General features: G+C 32.2%; 4 protein-coding genes across 6 annotated transcripts; 1 reads left to right on the top strand and 3 right to left on the bottom strand.

Moving 5' to 3' along the window:
- Positions 1-598: 598 nt before the first annotated feature.
- Bma-vha-19 (Uncharacterized protein) lies at positions 599-5,504 on the bottom strand (the record flags this gene model as incomplete). 3 transcript variants are annotated; one of them, XM_043074206.1, is made up of 10 exons in its annotated part: positions 599-936; positions 2,073-2,160; positions 2,287-2,442; positions 2,636-2,726; positions 2,795-2,881; positions 3,157-3,344; positions 4,326-4,433; positions 4,505-4,654; positions 4,938-5,109; positions 5,416-5,504. In XM_043074206.1, 10 exons carry the CDS (start codon positions 5,502-5,504, stop codon positions 599-601), a joined length of 1,467 nt encoding a protein of 488 aa, XP_042930140.1. The 3 variants fall into 3 exon arrangements, with proteins under 3 accessions (XP_042930140.1, XP_042930141.1, XP_001898763.2); XM_043074207.1 differs by lacking the exons at positions 4,505-4,654; positions 4,938-5,109; positions 5,416-5,504 and having other exon boundaries at positions 4,326-4,364; XM_001898728.2 differs by lacking the exons at positions 4,326-4,433; positions 4,505-4,654; positions 4,938-5,109; positions 5,416-5,504 and having other exon boundaries at positions 3,157-3,341.
- A 1,155-nt stretch (positions 5,505-6,659) lies between these two features.
- On the top strand, positions 6,660-8,019 carry Bm7122 (Uncharacterized protein; the record flags this gene model as incomplete). The annotated part of the gene is made up of 3 exons (XM_001898730.2): positions 6,660-6,835; positions 7,386-7,598; positions 7,755-8,019. 3 exons carry the CDS (start codon positions 6,660-6,662, stop codon positions 8,017-8,019), a joined length of 654 nt encoding a protein of 217 aa, XP_001898765.2.
- A 1,065-nt stretch (positions 8,020-9,084) lies between these two features.
- Positions 9,085-12,269, bottom strand: Bm7121 (Uncharacterized protein; the record flags this gene model as incomplete). Its single annotated transcript, XM_001898731.2, has 9 exons — positions 9,085-9,450; positions 9,591-9,677; positions 9,815-9,948; positions 10,382-10,507; positions 10,594-10,777; positions 11,070-11,222; positions 11,350-11,540; positions 11,791-11,962; positions 12,192-12,269. 9 exons carry the CDS (start codon positions 12,267-12,269, stop codon positions 9,085-9,087), a joined length of 1,491 nt encoding a protein of 496 aa, XP_001898766.1.
- A 2,170-nt stretch (positions 12,270-14,439) lies between these two features.
- Bm9174 (Uncharacterized protein) lies at positions 14,440-16,124 on the bottom strand (the record flags this gene model as incomplete). The annotated part of the gene is made up of 5 exons (XM_001898732.2): positions 14,440-14,661; positions 14,942-15,068; positions 15,188-15,396; positions 15,646-15,783; positions 16,098-16,124. The coding sequence occupies 5 exons, from the start codon at positions 16,122-16,124 to the stop codon at positions 14,440-14,442; spliced, it is 723 nt and encodes a 240-aa protein (XP_001898767.2).
- Between the last annotated feature and the right edge of the window lie 1,772 nt (positions 16,125-17,896).

The raw sequence follows: 17,896 nt of genomic DNA, 5'->3' as shown, positions 1-17,896 counted from the left end.
AGACAAACGATTTATATTACATATGGCGAAATATTTTTTATGGCATGTTGAAGTTGTCGGTTAGCTACTCTAAGAATATATTTTAGATGGTCCATCTTCATTCTTCTTTCATTGTTATTATTATTTACGAATTTATTCGAAAAAGAAAAAAACCACAGTAACAACCAGAGGAATAGCAGGTTTGTTAGGGTACAAATTGCTTAAATATCGTGATCATTTCATACATTCATTGCCGATTTTTGTCATCATCGCTAATGCAACTGTTTTTTCCCTTTAATTATTGGTGCTGCTTGAAAATTTCACTAATTATTGATTTTAAAACACCGCCCATTTGTTTTTGTCAATTTTCTTTGATGCTTGTCTTGTCCTTTTTTTCGCTCGAATGTTTCTTTTTTAAACAATTATCATTTCTTTTTCTTTATTTCTGCTGTGCCAAAATGGGCTCTTACAACTATTACTATTTGCTATAAACAAAACTCATTCCTCTGAAGTCATGTTTTTGACAAATGTCTCATATTTGTAATCCCTGTCAACAAATCCACACAACTCCCAGTGTAGCACCTTCAGCAGTAACTTTTACGTCTTTACTCACTCAATGTTACTGTCGCAGACCACTCGTTTGTCTCACAGTATTCCTCTTTCTGTTCGTCATAATTTTCGGACACCAAGTGACCATTATTTGTCCCTTAGGGCTATTTAAGGTAGAATTGGCTTCCTCCCCTTTTGTAAGTACTGAATGTAGAAAACTGTGAATGCAAGGAATTGAGTGAAAAAGTAAGAGCTCATCTGGTCCATCCATAAATATAATGTCCATATGAATAAACACTGCCATCTTGCTGATGTACTGGTAGTAATGCCCTCCACCGTATTCCAATCGTTTGCTGAACTCTAAATGTTGCACTGCCATCTCCCTCCATATCATCCATCCTGCAAAAACTGCACGGAAGAGTTTGCAGTCCTACAAACATGGCTGATTCTGATTGAAATTAATTATTCCAAATGTATGGCGTCATGGATAAGTCCCGGCTAAACAGTTTTAAAATTCTTAGCATCAAAGTAGACCACATTTATGTCATAAATTCTAAAAAGCAGTCAAAAAATACTCTTCCTACATTGCAACGTTCTCTGTTGAAAATCACTGGCAAAATCAAAAAAAATAGAAAATGAGTAGTTACAGCTCCCGAGAAAAACATCTACACATAACTAAGACGAGGAGGAAATCTTGGACAGTTTAGACAAGTTCAACGATCTCCTATGATATAGTTCCACGACTGTATTATGCCACCGAATAACAGTGAAATGGAACGTGGAGACGACAAAAACTTATACATGATATATCACTGCAATCTTATATCCAAACACTGAATCAACATGAAAATATTCCTTGACCACACAGAAAACATACGTAAACTGAGAGATCATGAAAACCAGCATAAAAATTAAAACAGAGAAATCCCATTTTTTCTACTGACGTGGATAAATATCAATGCTGAACGGTAACTACCCTGAATAAGTGTTTAGCCTACTCCCGCACATACAGAAGAAATCTAATATAGCCTACCACTTACTAAAATTACCGATATTGGAAAAATTTGTCTGAAAAAAAAAAAAAGAAAAGAAAAAAAAAACGGCGACAGCACATCATCAGAATGTTTGAAAGATCACAACTCGAAATAGAATAAAACTATAGGTATACAATTAATACAACTGAACTACTAGACTACCACAGAAGCGAACTATTACCCGGCCTCAGAGACAATTACTGGCAGTAACTGAACATAGAAAACAGCAGTAGTAATCATTTTCCTTTCGCTTGAAAGATTATAAACGTCTGCTACCGTCTCTCGAGCTTAATAAATATTATACACATGTTGATAAAGGGAATATAAAGCAGTAATGCCAAGTAGCAGAATGTTAGCATATATAACAATAATGTTAAATTATTTATTCTTTGAAATTGATTATGATCTGTTTTTGTTTCAGGTCATCAAACCGATCCATTGTTTGTATTGACTGCAGCATCAGATAACCGAACAAGAGAATGCTTATAAATACAACAGAAATAATAATACCCATCCAACTGCCAGCACTAAATGTCCCAACACAATCTGATGTACGGTACCCGAAACGTGTCTTATCACCTACAAGTTCCAAAGCCACCTGAAATGATTTTAACTTTATTTGATTTCATTTCTGCTTCCCTTTTTCCACGTGCTTTCATAAAGGTGGTTTTAAAAGGAATATATAAATATCGAGAAAAATGGCAGCAGGAAATTTTATAGTTACCTCAAAATTCCGTAGTGCAATTCCAATATTTGAATATTTACCATCTAATACTTTGAAAACTGCTGCATCCGTTTGAAAACAAGCAAAATTCCGGTTAAACACTGCTCCAACATCTACTTGATTTGTAGCAGTACCACTACTCACATTCAAGTTTTGCTAAATGACAATCCATTATAATATAAACACTGTCCACCAAAAAAAGAACGATTATCAACGGTAATAATGTCCTGTCCATGACTATGAGAATGTAAAAAATGACTAGTACTTTATATGCCAAACCATAATACACCAACACTATCAATACTTTTTAAAGTATTCCATGCATAAAAAGAAAATATGAAAAGCTAACTTTGGCGCGCAAAGCATTAATTTTGAAATTATTCTTTAATTTGGTGCCATCTAAATACCAGTAGCCATTCCGACTTCGTAAGAAATCCAACCTGAAAATTATGAATTAAAAGTTCCAAACTGATGTACAACTGAGTGAATGGTTGAAAATGTTTCTTACTGAAAAGTTATCGTAGTTCCACTCGTCAAATAGAATTCTTTTTCGGCGTCTTCTATGTTTTCTCCAACTTCGACATCAATTATGAAACTGTAATAACAAAAATTTTAATTAAGCTGTTGACAATATTAGCACTACTTTAAATATTTGTAAAGTATGCATGCATTCGCAATTTCAATTCAAACTTGTTACAAATAAAAATCGGTCTAGCAAATATTTTCTTATTTGTAATAACAAAAATCCGAACTTGGTAAAGCATAGATATAAAACTAAAAACGATTTTTAAGAAATAAATTAAAAAATAAAAGGACTAAAATAAAAAAATAAAAATAAAAGGAAAAAAAAAGGAAAATTGTACTGTTAACCTTGCACGACCTTGACTGCTGTTCACATTACATTTACAATGATCCGGCCCAGATGAATACTTATTTTTGCCTTCACTTCCAACAGTTAAGAAACGTGAGTTCGAAATAATAATATCGAAGGCCTCCATGTACAGAAGGCATGCTGTTTTTTGCGATGGATTAGGAGGAGGTAGCACCACAGGCATATCCTGAAAACAAAACTGATTGTTTCTAAACAAACATTTTTAGGGAACATCGAACAGACATGCATACGATACTGTAGATAATAAACAAAAAGAACTTTGATGATGCGGTGAATGATTGAAACTAAGAAACAACAGATCTTTTTTAAAGGAATAAAAGAAAACACGCATGACTGATAAGACAAAGCCAGTAAGAATATTAATTCAAAAATTCACTGTAGCAAATCATGCAAGACACAATTTACCACGACTGTAAAATATGCAAAAGTAATTGACAAATGATAACAAGTGCTGCTCAGCAGTATTGATCAATAAGCTATCGTACATGTGAGGCATTACTTCAGCAAATAACTCTCTGACTAAACCTTTTTTTAACAAAAATTTAAAGCGGTTCAGTAAAGTGAAAATATCGAAGAAATCAAGCAAAGTAGTCATACGTACGACAACTTATTTTGCTAAAAAGAATCTGCATTAATCTTTAAAAACATTATACAACCTTGTAAACATGCCATCTTAATTTTCGGCGTGTATATTCCTCGTTAGACTTCAAAAAAGAATTTACCACTTAAGTTTCAAATGTAACATATTTTTCTAATTTCATGAAGAAAATAATTTCATTATATTCGTTCATCCTACAAATCGCCCGTATTTTACAGAGGTTCTAACATGACGTAAATCATGATCACACATATGCTGGCAAAAGGAAATAGATAATATATTCACTAAAATGATATAATCACCCCATCAGAAGTCACCAGATCTCACACCTAATCAACTTAGAAAATAATGCATATAACCTGACAATGCAATCTCTTATCACTGCATTATGATCTTAAAAAAAAAGAAAAACCTATTTCGGTAAAACCATATGTTCTGCCTGAGAAATATTACCACTATTGATACATAACAGCATAGCACGATGTACTGATCTAATATCCAAACCAAAATTCTTAAATAACAAATTTGTTACGATAAGGAAAAAATTACATGACGATCTGAGGCAGATAACCGCTGTCGATTATCCATTTCCGAAACTGCATGAGATGATGGCTCGTCGTCAAAACTAACATTGGAGGAAACACGCTTACGACGAACCTGCAAAGATTACGTGTGAAAAATAATACAATGACTCTACCACATACTGCGTAACAAATCAAAAAACAAACCAGTTCATTTTCGAAAGCATCCTGAGAAGAAATGATAACTGTCTCATAGCCTTCAAAATTCCTGTCAGATGTTAAAAAGTCGTGCAAATCTTTTTGAGTGTAATCTACACCAGTACTTGACCTATGGATATCACCATCGTTTGAAGTCACCTAAAAAATTACTTTCGGAAAACAGTGACAAAATATAAATAGTCGACCCACAAAAGGTAATATATCCATCTGTAGATAAAATGCAAGGATTCTTTCGCATAATATAAATGAAAATCTCGAAAGTTATGTGGAATTACATCCCTAACATCAGTATTAAAATAAAGAATGACACTAAATGATCCTTTGTCCAATCTATCCACTGAATACTAATCTTTCATTCCGAAGTTTCTCTCTTATCGCTTTCTATTCACAAAAAGGCAAAACTCATCATTAATGGATTAACCATTGAAAGTGCTTTTTGATACGGGAAGATTCGCATTAATGATGAAAACGGAGAATCAGAGTTTTCGCCACTATAGGCTTGTGCATATAGGCCAAAGTTTGGTAATGAGAAATCTTTAACACCAATAGCTAGTATTTTTGAGGATGCTGCCAGGTCTTCTACTGCCATTTTTCTAAAATGAAGTTTTAGCATTTATTATATTATGGAAAAAATGTGACTTACCTTTGTCACTGAATCCGGCGCAATACTCATCACGCAAAGAAATGCGATGATTAAGTGATGTTAAGATAAAGACGGGACACATACTGGACTTCTCACTATGCAACATAACTAACTCCTGCTCTTGCACCTTCACTCAACATTCGACCATGGAGTCAAATAATTTAATAACTATTCCTACATGTGAAATCTTGGGAAGAAGGAAGCAAAAGTTATACTGGACCGGAAATGTCGAGAAGTACTGATGATTAAAACTTACTTCAAGTTCAGAGTTGAGAAAATAACAATATCATAAGCAGTGCAATATTGGAACCAAACTGCAAATAGTGTCGTACAAAGCTGCCACATCTACAATGTGCTTATTTACCTTTATATGCTCTTACCAAATTTGCAAGTAAGGTCAAAGGACAGACAGCTACTCATCCAGACAGACCACTAGCCAGTGATACTGTAACTGACGTCAACATGCAGTGGAAGTAACATACAGTGATATGAGCGCAGAGGATGTGAATATATCAAACTTTGTCTACGTAAACAATCTTTAGCTGTATACTTATCCATCAGAAAGTAGTGAGACCGAAGAAATTACCGAACTACAAAACCACTCACCTGCCCCGCACCCCACTAAATGTAACCATACAGGAAAACCAAAGACCATTCCATGATTGTTAAAAACCAAAACCATCATAGGTTGGAGGATAAATAGCCAATTTATCACAAATGAGGAGTTGAGGGAGCTATAGAGTGTGTAAATAGGTAAAGGCTCTTGGGAGATACGATTGGACGATTGGAATCAAATGGTGCCGGTTTTTTGGGATGACAATTATCCTGCAGAAATCATCATTGTAATTGGTAACAACTAAGAGAAAAATTTTATTTTATTTAAACTGATAATGGCATGAAAAAGTCAGCTATGCACTTTATTCCTTCCTCGATTTCCATATTACTTTTATCGTCACACTTTTTTCTTGTGAGAAAAAGGACAGTTCTGAATTTTCTGAAATTAAATTTTGAAAAAACAAAAAGTCCAAAGAAAGACAGCAAAATCGACATTTAAAAAACAATAAATTAAAATAAAATTACGAAATCGACCAAATCAACATATAATAAAAAGAACGCCAAGGCTGTTCTACTATCAAACATTTATAGTACCAATATTCTCTGCGATTGTTATCATCCTAAGAATCGCAAAGAAATTGATGTTTCGAAATTGGTGTTTAAAATATCACAATCATAGGATGAAACTTATAGAAACTACTGGGTAATTTTATTATCTTCATTACAACTAACAGTTATGATGACAAAGCTGAGCTCCTCAAAAGAATGCAATGCAGCATTTTCAAACATAATTTTCTGTCCTGGAAGTAAAGGGGATATTCATTGGAATGTGGAATGGGTAATAGTGGGTAACTAATGGTGAACTGCCTAATTCATAGGTAAAGAAAATACGACGAAGGGAAAATTAACAGAAACCATCCAGGAAGGCAAATTTCCCATACTACAATGAGGAAGCAATTAAAGGGCCCTAAGGAAGACACAACAAGAAGTGCATTGAGACAAAGGGATTGCATTGTAGGCTATTTACACATTTGTTTTGTGGCTTCCTTTGGGAAGTGTGTTTGTACTTTGTGGGGTTGTATGCTTGTGTGTCGGCGTCCTTGCGATTCGAATGAAGTGAGGTAGGTAAGTTTCCAAGATTGACAGGGCAGTTTTGAACTTAATTAACTCCTCGCAACCAGGAAAAGCTTTCAAGTTACTTCTACGATTAACCGAAACAGCACTCAGATATCTCGAACAGTTAACATCTACTGTTCATTAATCTTAAATTTCTTTGACGTATCAAATTTTACATGATATGGTGTAGTCGAACTGGTGACATTAAGGAGAATCAATAACGGAAGCCATTAATGATTCTTTCATGTTGTACGTGTGGTATATAATAAATAATTTATATTATTATATTATACGGCTAGTTGTCATTTCAGTGAAGATGAGTCAGAAATTATTTTCGCTGATGTACTACCACATTTCTATATAATTACGAGAATTGTGCAAACAGTGAGAATGAGTTTTTTTTCTGTACACATTAGCAATCTCGTCACAGAAGAATTCTAAAAATGATGGAAATTTGAAGTCCTTCCAAAGATATTAAGCAAAAGGTTTATTATTTGCAAGAGATGTATGCTTGGCATGTTAACTCTATTTTCTTTTACTTACCTAATTTTCAAGAAATATGCTGCCGACATTGTTACGAATACCACCACTAACAAAAATGGTTCAATTACCGTTCCATATGGGTGCATTTCTCAAAGCCGGAGAATATGAATATCAGGATTCAGTGTGGGGAAGTGAGGTCGTTTATGTCAATTTTGTTTTACCCGATGGAACGGTCAAGAAAGTTAGAGGCAAAGTTGGTGATAATGTTATGTATCTGGCACACAGGTATTCACTTGATGTCAATTGCCGAAGTATGATCAACCAAGTTTTTTACCAAAGGCATTCTGATCATTACTTGTGAAAAAATGCAAAACTGACTTTCAAGAGAGGGATATAAAGTGGTTTTTTTCCTATTGCGTTTATGACCACGCATATTTTAAGGTATAAAATCGATATTGAAGGAGCATGTGAGGCTTCGTGTGCTTGTTCTACTTGTCATGTATATGTCGACGAGAAGTTTTATCGGAAGTTACCTGAAGCAAAGGAAGCCGAGGATGATATGCTGGATATGGCCCCCGCATTGAAGCCTAATTCTCGCCTTTCATGTCAAATTACTTTAACTAAAGAATTAGATAATATTGTATTAACTTTGCCCCCAATAACTAGGAATTTCTATGTTGACGGTCATGTACCAACACCGCACTGATTCGTGTTATTGGCAGTTGTGAGCTTATGAAAATTTAGCGCCAGAAAGAAATTTCTTACAAAAAATCTACTTCCAGATTAGGAAACTAAATTTACTGACCATTGTTTCAGAAATTATTTTAACTTCACTTGTTTTTACTTAAAACTTGTTTTTAAAGATGTTTTATGTCTTCACTTGAAACTTGTTTTTAAAGATTATGTTTTATGCTATCTTACGGAACCTTCCAAAGTAATGCTGATCAACTCTTTTTCTGGTTTTTTGGAAATTTATGGGCATATTTCGTGTTCGTTTCTGTTGCATTCTCTTGATAAGCATACTAAGTAAATGCGATACTTTGGAGGGACGTAACTTCATGGTGTTGTGCGGGTACCAATTTTTTCCCGTATTTTTATTCTGAGTACTAATTTTCATCAATTTTGTTAACTAAAATCGCATTACAATTAAAAAAAAAATCCCATCTTATGTCTGTTGTTACAGGAAATAATCATATAAAATACCATCTCCTATTTACATAGTGATTGGGTATAAGGTTTCATGTTCTTTGAAAGGTGGAGAAGGAAGCGTTGGTAACCTAAAACTTGATGTTTGTATGTGCACCTGTCTTAATTTATTTGCTAAGGTTTTAACTACGCTTCATTTTACGACCGCAGAAATGATATAACTAAGGTGCATCCGTATCAGTAGAACTAGCATCAGCGGAAATTACTCTTAGAAATTGTTCATATCAAAAAGCTTCATATGATCTTCTATCCGTGTACCTCCGTCAGTGGTTTCGAGTACCGCCTAATAAAGTAAGGTAATTTGAAGTGTTGAGTTGTATCTTACTCTTACGTTAGACAGGATACACGATGGTGAAGTTACACGAAAAGAGCGGAATTTGCATAGCTCGAGTCTTTGCTTGTTGTAAATCTTGCAGTCCTATAGATTACATAGCTATATTTGTGTGTGTTATATAGCTATATTGTTATTGAAAAAGACGTCCTTTTTACAAATATTTTTAAGGATATTCGATTTTCTTCAAATTCATGTTATTAGAATAGAGATGTAAGTGGTCACTGAAATCTCTTAGCCGACGCAAAAAATGAGTACACAGGAGTTTGGTTCTGGATCAGTTAAAAATATACCACAACTTGAACGATCTATAGACACAATGAGTGCATGATGAGGACATTTTGACACACTGATATCCGGGGAACAAGTGAGAGAATGGTACAGAGTTTGAGTTCTGTACCGTGATGCCACTCGATCAGTCAAACTAATTAATAACTGCTTCTGTTGTGCTGTTTTTGTTTCGAATATAGCCGCTATTGCTAGTGCTGAACACTCTCCTTCAGTAAGCAATTCTTTTTCGATGACGGAATAATCGAAATCATCGTTTATCGGTACGGTTGTATCCAGTGGAAGACGATCATCTACTATTTCTGCGGGTAACTGCAAATTATCATCATGCACATTATGTTTTGCATTGATATTAATAGCAACAATAAAGCTATCTATAGGATCTTTTCATATTTTTTTAACACCATTTAGTGATCTTAATGAAAGAGCAAAATATCCACGATAATCCGTACATCATTATTTTCGAATTTGAAACGTTCATGGACGAACTCCAAGAAGAGTCGTTCAACTGCATACCGCTTATGGAATTCGATAATACCCTGCAATTATACATAACCATAACAAAAATGTGTATTCGTTGATCTTTATGTGTGCATGTGATAATCTCAATGGATTTTTTTAACGAAACAAATCCCATCATTAATGAAAAATCTTGTGTGATACTTTTCAAACCTACATCAGAAGGTTTGAAAAGATCGTCACTCCTGTATGTTTTTGAATAGAACAGTCTGTTGCGTCGCATGATTGGATTACTAGGATTCAGCAAAATACTATTTGCAACGGCTTCACATACATCTCTTCCACGGTTCACTGAAAATTTTCAGAAATTGTTGAATGGTCGTATCCTTTTGGTCTAAAAAATCCAGAGTATAATGATTCCTGATTTGACATTTCCTTTAAGTCTGAAAAATACTAACATCACAAAAAATTTTTTGATTCGTTGTTTTATTTGGGTTGTTGTTTCTTTGTCATATTTAAGTTCGTGCTATTAAATTATTATTGCAGTCGACTTTGTTATTACTTGATCATAACTTCGGAGAATTCAAGCAAACCAAGAAAATATTTCTTCTTAATAGCCTTCTATAGTTTGAACAGGAAACAGTCCAATAAATCAGTGGATTAAAGGGAATGGGATGACGATTGAATCAAGTGATTTCAGGTGATAACAATGATTAGAAAATGCCAGTAAACAGTGCCAACATCATTTATACTCTGTCCTTCCTTATTTTATGAGTAAACTAACACTTGTAGTAGCAAACATGGAGATATTCGAAGTATGTTGGAAGAATGAACTCGATATCATGACCATTTACCCGTGACAGCTTCTTAACACAGTCATGTTTACATCGTAGCACAGACAAATATATACCTGGAACAAATGTCTCAGCACAAACATATGAAATTTTTGTAAGATATTCGAGTGTGCATCCAGTGTGCGAATAATGTAATACAAACTTGTAATAATAATACTTATTTCCGGATTGGCACTATCAAACGCTTCCCAGTCTAATTTATCTTCGCAAATATATCGACATTTTTGTTCCTCGTCAAAAAACTGTTTCACTGAAGTTTCAAATTCATTAACACACAACTGCCATTCTTCATCGTTATACGCTTTGACACCTCGCATATAACTTGCCTAGATTCAGAAATAACCTAATTTTGTTGAATTGTGAATGGTAACGTAAAATTCGCTTGGTAAACGTATTTTTGATTACATTTTGTATATCAGACGATAGAAGTAGAAAATGATATGCAAGCATTCATATAAATGCATAAGGTTCATATGATGCCATAATGCAATTTATACATAGAACGGAAAAGTCTCATCACAAAGAAAGAAATTTTCCAATGGATTCTTTATCAAACCGTGAAGAATTTCTTTAACTTTATTCCATCATCAATTATTCAAAAGTATGACATTCATTTACCTCATATTTCATTTGTCGAGCATCAATAAGCATATCTTCATTATACCCATTTTGCTCCATGTAAAATGCTAAATTATCTAACGTTTCCTGGTCTTTTGGATTTGCTACCAAATATGTATAGGCACTTCTTACTGCTGACGCCAAATCTTTTTGCTGCAATAATTGGCTTACTTTTGGACCAAAAATTATATTACATTTTACATGTATCAAGAAATCTTAAAAAAAAAAAACGTCAGAAATTATTTTGCAAATTGTCTGTTAAACAGTTGTTAAATTATACCTTCCAGTAGCAAATCTGTAGATACTGATATGGTTTTCGGGTCTGGAATTCCTCGAAAACATCAGGATCACTTACTGGTGGTCTCATCGATGTTAATCGGTCATTTTTACATCGGAACAGGCACAATGCATGTTGTGCATTTGTGTACATCATTGCTATCTCAGCAATATCTTCTCCGGCATCTTTCAATTCTATAAATTTTAAAGACAAACAAAAGTCATACATATCGACAAATTATACACAGAATAATCTGCAAAAAAACATCAAGAATAAAAAGATAAAAAAAAGAATCTGTCGGGATCGATGCTAAACGATGTAAAATGCTTAATCATTTGTAGAAAGTTTCTCGATATAAAACATCGTCGGAATGAAATCAATTTTTTGAACAAATATTCTTGTTGGAAGTAAACCGGGCAGAAATATTAGATAAAATAAACGAACCTGTTTTCCTATTTATTTTATGCTGTTGTGCACACTTCTCACGACACCACACATTTTCGTCAATAAAATAATCGAAATCTTCGATTGACCGAAGAAAAAATGCAATACAATCATTCCAGTTACCGTTCGTATATTCATTTTTACCATATTTATACAGTTGTTCGAAAGTTACCTAAAAAAGTCAAATTTTATTCTGCTAATTTTTTTATGAAAAAAATTTCCAAAATCGGTTAAATTTTTGAAGATATAGAAGTTTTTTTTTTTAATTTAGTTTAAGGAAGAAAAACGTTTTTAATAATTTAAAAGAATTAGAAAGTTTGTTGTAAAGTTTGATGAAGCAAAAATTGTGATATGTTAGAAGTTATAAAGAGAGGATTTGAATCTTCTTAAGAAGGAAATACCTCAGGTTCTTCAGATGTACATATAACAACATCTGTAATAAGCTGCGAAAATATGAGCAAATAAGTGGTGCAATGCATTATTGATAGACAAGTAAGACAAGTAGAAGGGTTTGTGAAGGAGTGCACTAGCTATGGTTGTGGGTAGTAGCAGCACAGGACTGTTGATCAGCTTAGGTCACACTTCTCTCCCATCTCCTCAGGCGGTGCCACCCCACTACTACTCGACAACTTCTATACATCGATGCTACACTGCTTTGCATGGAGAAGTGGCAGGCAGCTAGTAGCAATTCATTAGACAATCTCATAACACTGTTTCGAACTGACTGCCTAAACTATCTTACAGAATAACCACGGAAAACATAAGATTTGATGCGTAAATTCTACTGTGTCGATAAATTCTCGCTGTAAGTAATAAAATCTGCTTATTAAGAACTAATGTTCACGGAACATAATCTCTCTTATAATTTCATCCAAAATCCTTCATAAATCTCAGCAATGTTACCGCAGAAAATCTTTTGCTTGGGTCAGTATGCTAGCGACTTGTTGATCACTTAAATGTGATGTTAACAGGATGAAATTAAGATTAAACTAGTATTATAAGGTAACAAATAATTGAACATATATGAGACATTTCAACAACTTAATAATTTCACGAGCCATATCACAAACTAGAACGAATAAATCATTAATTATTGATGAGCGCTGTTCTATTATCTACAGTATTAGTGCTGTCTAATTATAAAAATAGCCATTTAATTTCTTTCCATAAGAATTCTTTTTTTATTAAGCTGAAATAAAAAATCAAAATTTCCAAATGTTTTCATTGCTGCAATTTCTTTGTTATGTTGTTAGTAAGTGATTGGAAACGATCAAAATAATTTTTTTTCCCCTATGCCAGCACATGAAATGATCATCTGTATGTTGTATGAAAGTTTTTTTTCTCAGATCAAAGCATTAGTTTCTTCACAATAAATTCACGTGTGATTTGAAAATATTATTTCATTAAGACGGAAATATTATTGAATAAATTGAAATCAAAGAGTTGTTTGACATCTTTTTAAGCGCGAATAGTCCAACAAACAGTAGAAAAACAAGAAAAAAAAGTCGAGAAAATGGAACTTTGCATCAAGAACAACATATATACTATTATCACAAGAGATTTCCTGCTACAATGATTATGATGAAGTCATTCCATTGGTACTTTTTAATTGCAAAATTTGGTAAACAGAATGAAATGAGCTAAAGTATCATAGATTTTCAAAAAAAAAAAAGATAAATCTATAAAGAAAAATTCCATCTAATTTAATAAATATTATCATGAAGCAGGAAGTGGAAACGAGAAGGTTGAAAAAAAGAAATGAAATTTTGATGGTGAATAGTATGACAACTTTTATTACTACTATTAGCATTAAAGACATAACTTTGCTGACATTTCTCGGCTAATGTAAGAAGTATATGTTAGATTATTACAGTAAAGAAAAGGAAAATTTGTGATTTAAGTTATCACTTAACACACAAATGTTAATAAAAAAAATATAAATATGTGGCAGGCAAGATGACTGTTTCATTTTGCTATTTTCAGAGTAAATTCTTATTAACTAATATGCTTTTTCAAGCGCAATGATTAAAATCAGGAATTTTATCCTCATGTAAATCTCCAGTGAATTTTGAGCAATAACGTTGAGATTTTTCAGATTTTAATATAATTTTCTTTTAGCTATAAAAGTAATCATTGTTGTCGTGCACAATTAAATTTATTAGAGGAAAAATGTTATATTTATTTATTATATATTGTTATCATATATATTATATTATTTTTTTTTTTGATAAAGACAGCATTATTTTAAAAGTGGATGTCCTCAATCATACGTTTTAGCAAAACTATCTTAAAATTTCTCGGCCACTTTCGTTTCCTCTCAATGTGTAAACCTAGCAGAAAAACATTTGCCAACATCATTTGAGATTCCGGAATCTGTACCACTTGTTTATACATCAACTACTACTTTTTAGTGCATTATCCAAAAATCATTTCAGTAAAAGTAAAAAATTTGTATATCCATCAATGAGACAAACACTTTGTAATGAAAAAAGTATCTGAGTTTAAATAATTGTATTTAATATTTGTTGGAAAATCTAATCCAATTTTTAAATTTAATTTTTGAGTGATAAAAAAATATATACAAACGATCTTCAATAAAACATGCATTTAAATTTTCTAGAAAAGTTTATGTGAAGGAGTCATCATTAGCTACAGAGAGCTATTCAAAAATCGTATAAAATAACTGTTTTCAATTTGTCGCCACAACTGCAGACCATGCGACATATTTGAAAATAAACGAAAGAATATATCACCATTCACAAGCGCTTCTTCATTTCCTTCCCATGTGTAAATCACTATTTTTCGTTTTAAATCCACTAACTGAGCTTCAACTTTCTTGGCCAAAATTCCAGTTATAAAGTAATCATCAATCTACAACTAAATCATGTTTTATCTAATACATGCAACTTCTCATAAAACAAGATTAAGGTTTGGCCATATAATCTTGACCTTTACAAAACTTATCAACCTTTTTTTGTTTCATGATAACTAATGATAATCCCTTACTCTATTTTGTTTACTTACGTCATTTCAGTTATAGCTCGAGAACAAGTAATTATACTTTCAGCTTTAAATTTACACTGGCCCCGAAAATTTAACCTATCTCTTTTAACCTTTGAATTCGACAAGTGTATCGTATAAAGCAACGAACCCAGAAATATCTCTCTTTTTTGGCAGCTCGTAACAGCATGTTTGGTAAATCACCAGTGAATATAATTGCCATACCGACGCAATAATTCGAATAATATTCAGATGACAATTCATCCCTTCTTACATACCTTTAATGAAATAGTAACAAATCTTACCGGATTCCTTAAAATTTACATTTATGCAAGAAAAAGAAGAAAAACAAAAAAAGCAAAAAGGAAACGACACATTTATCCGAATATTGATGTACCACTTATTCTTCTTTTCTCGTGACACTGGTCGATGATAAATGACACGGCAAAAGATTTGCTTCTGTGATTTCAACAAGCTTACTGCTTTAACATGTTCGTTCAAAAAATGAATTATTTCCAATATATTGCCTACGACGTCATCATCAAGCTTCATGATGTATTGTACATTCGGACAATATTCATCGATGAAACGAAGCCACATCAATGCCTGAAGGATGATCGATACATTATAGGTTTCATCATACATTTCCTTACAAAATAATTATGAATTTTTGGGAAATATCAATGATTCAAGAAAAAAAAAATGAAACAGATATTACAATTAGGCACTGATTTTTTTTGTTAAGATGCAATTAAATAACTATGCATACAATATACATCATACGAGTTACTTGCAATAAATTTTATGGCACATCATTTTGTTATTTACAATAGAAACCAAATGTTTAAATTCGACCTTCCATGTCAAATTTCTATAACTATCATGGAAATTTTGTTGTATGAGATCGTGTTTTTTCCTTGATTCTTCAAGTAACTGTTTTTGTATTTTACTATCCGGTGGCATTCCCACTGCAAATAGTGTCGTAATACCATACTGTAAATTATTTATTTTTTTCAATGTTATGATAATTTCATAAATTGCTTATAAGTATAAATCACATCACTTTTTATTACAGCAAATAATTCATAAAATTTGTTCAACTTTTTCAAACTATGAGATGCAAAAATATGGATGCTATGAGTTAGAAAAATTATAAAGTGTTGATGTTATCAGATCAAGTCTCATTTGTTTCAAGCCATTGTCAATTAAATTTTCAGATTGGATGTGAAACATAATCGGAATCTAATGAGTGATTCTTAATAGCTGAATTAATACTTCGCTTAAAAATAATAGATGGAATATCTGACCTGTTTGTAAAAACGTTGGCCATACATTTGCCGTAAGAGTATGCGTTGTTTAAAATGATCGGCGGCAGAATGAATAACGATTATGACGGTTAGGTTTGGATACAGTACGGTACAAAACGTTTTCTCCAAAATAGTCCAACCGTATTGATATGGATTAACGAAGACAACCCCTTCATTACTATTGTTATTCCTGTATATCTAAAAAAAAAACTTTTATAATTCAATTCTATTAAACAAAATATATTTAATAAATATCTGTTGAATCAATTTTAAAGAATTAGCATAGAAAAATAAATTATAGCAATAAATTAGACAGTATTATTAATTGTTATCTCTTTGTTTAATGAAGGAAGATTTATCAAATTTTCAGCGAATGATTCACTCTTCAACACTATTAATCTGATTAACGGTAGCATGAAATAGAAACAGCAAAATAGCAGGCAGCAATATAAGATCACTGTAAAATAAATTCTGAAACGTATCGATGATGTTCTGTTCCAGTATCGTTTCATCTCTGAATCTTTCTAAATTTCGGAATGAATAAGTTGAGGTCATAATTTATTTAAATTGTGGCAGAACTGATGAATAGAATGATAAAAAATATTTGGATACATTTTTATTGATCAACCAGTTCAAATTGAAAATGAACTATTGCGGCATTGTTAGTTTTCGCTTATCACCCTGATCACTCAATTTCAAGCCAAATTTTTGAATATTTCATAGATCACTTTTATCTCTTAATGTTATTCGCTTTATCTATAGTAGATGAAGTGGATTCTTTTTGTAAGGATAAGTGAATTTCTTCTCTTCATATGACCTGTACAAGCGAGTGACAACGGAACATATTTCCAATTCACAATTAAAAAAATAATTATCTAATTCTTGAATATGTTGAAAAAGAGCAGATTAAAACAGAAATGCTTCATTGATTCTATGCTGATATAATCTAATGAACTAGTATACAATATAAATGGAATTAAGTGCTTGTGGTGGTCATACAGGTGTTTGAGGACATTGTAAGGGTAAATCGATAATATTTATGATAAAAGTAGCAAACTTCTGAACTGCAATTTCATCAAATAAAATATATTTCATATTTGCTATAAAATATTTTGCTACTTAGAAGAAAAATCGTTCTTTTCTCCAAATAATTATTTATTTCAACTTTCGTTACAACTTTGAAAATTTAATGCAGGTGAAAATATTGATGACAACAATGAAAGCATTTATCAAAATACGAAGTGATTTTTGTACAAAATAAACATGAAAAAGAGAAAAAATTCATGCCACTTAATTTTAACATATTAAAATAGTTAATTGTACGAAACTGAAGTACCGCTAGAGTGCTTCTGTTCAAATAACATTTGGAACATTTGGTTTACATTTGGTTTGATTTTTTTTTTCCTGAAGTGATACATGAGGGATTGAAGTGAAGAGTAGCAGAATGACGGATATATTTCCTATTAAAAAATAATTTTTCTTTCAAATGCATTTTTCTTTTAACGAAACTATAACTAATAATTACACTTCTTTATGTAAACAAAATTCTTGCGATTTCATTCTACAAATCATTTTAAAATAAAACTAAACTAAAAATACTGTACTTCATCAACTTATTTAACAGTGAATTGAAAAAAAAATGTCAATAGGATAAAATAGTTGTAGCATAATCGCATCCAACATCCGAAAAACCAGTATCCGACATATGGTTACCGTTGCTGATATATGTTGAACATTCTAATTGAGAGCTTAAATATTTCCTGATTTTCAAATTGCTTTAAAAAAAAAAAAGAAGCTAT

Source organism: Brugia malayi (assembly GCF_000002995.4).
Source record: "Brugia malayi strain FR3 genome assembly, contig: Bm_v4_ChrX_scaffold_001, whole genome shotgun sequence".
NCBI lineage: Eukaryota > Metazoa > Nematoda > Chromadorea > Rhabditida > Onchocercidae > Brugia > Brugia malayi.
Note: the sequence above shows the minus strand (reverse complement) of the source record. Positions and strands in the feature narration are given on the sequence as shown.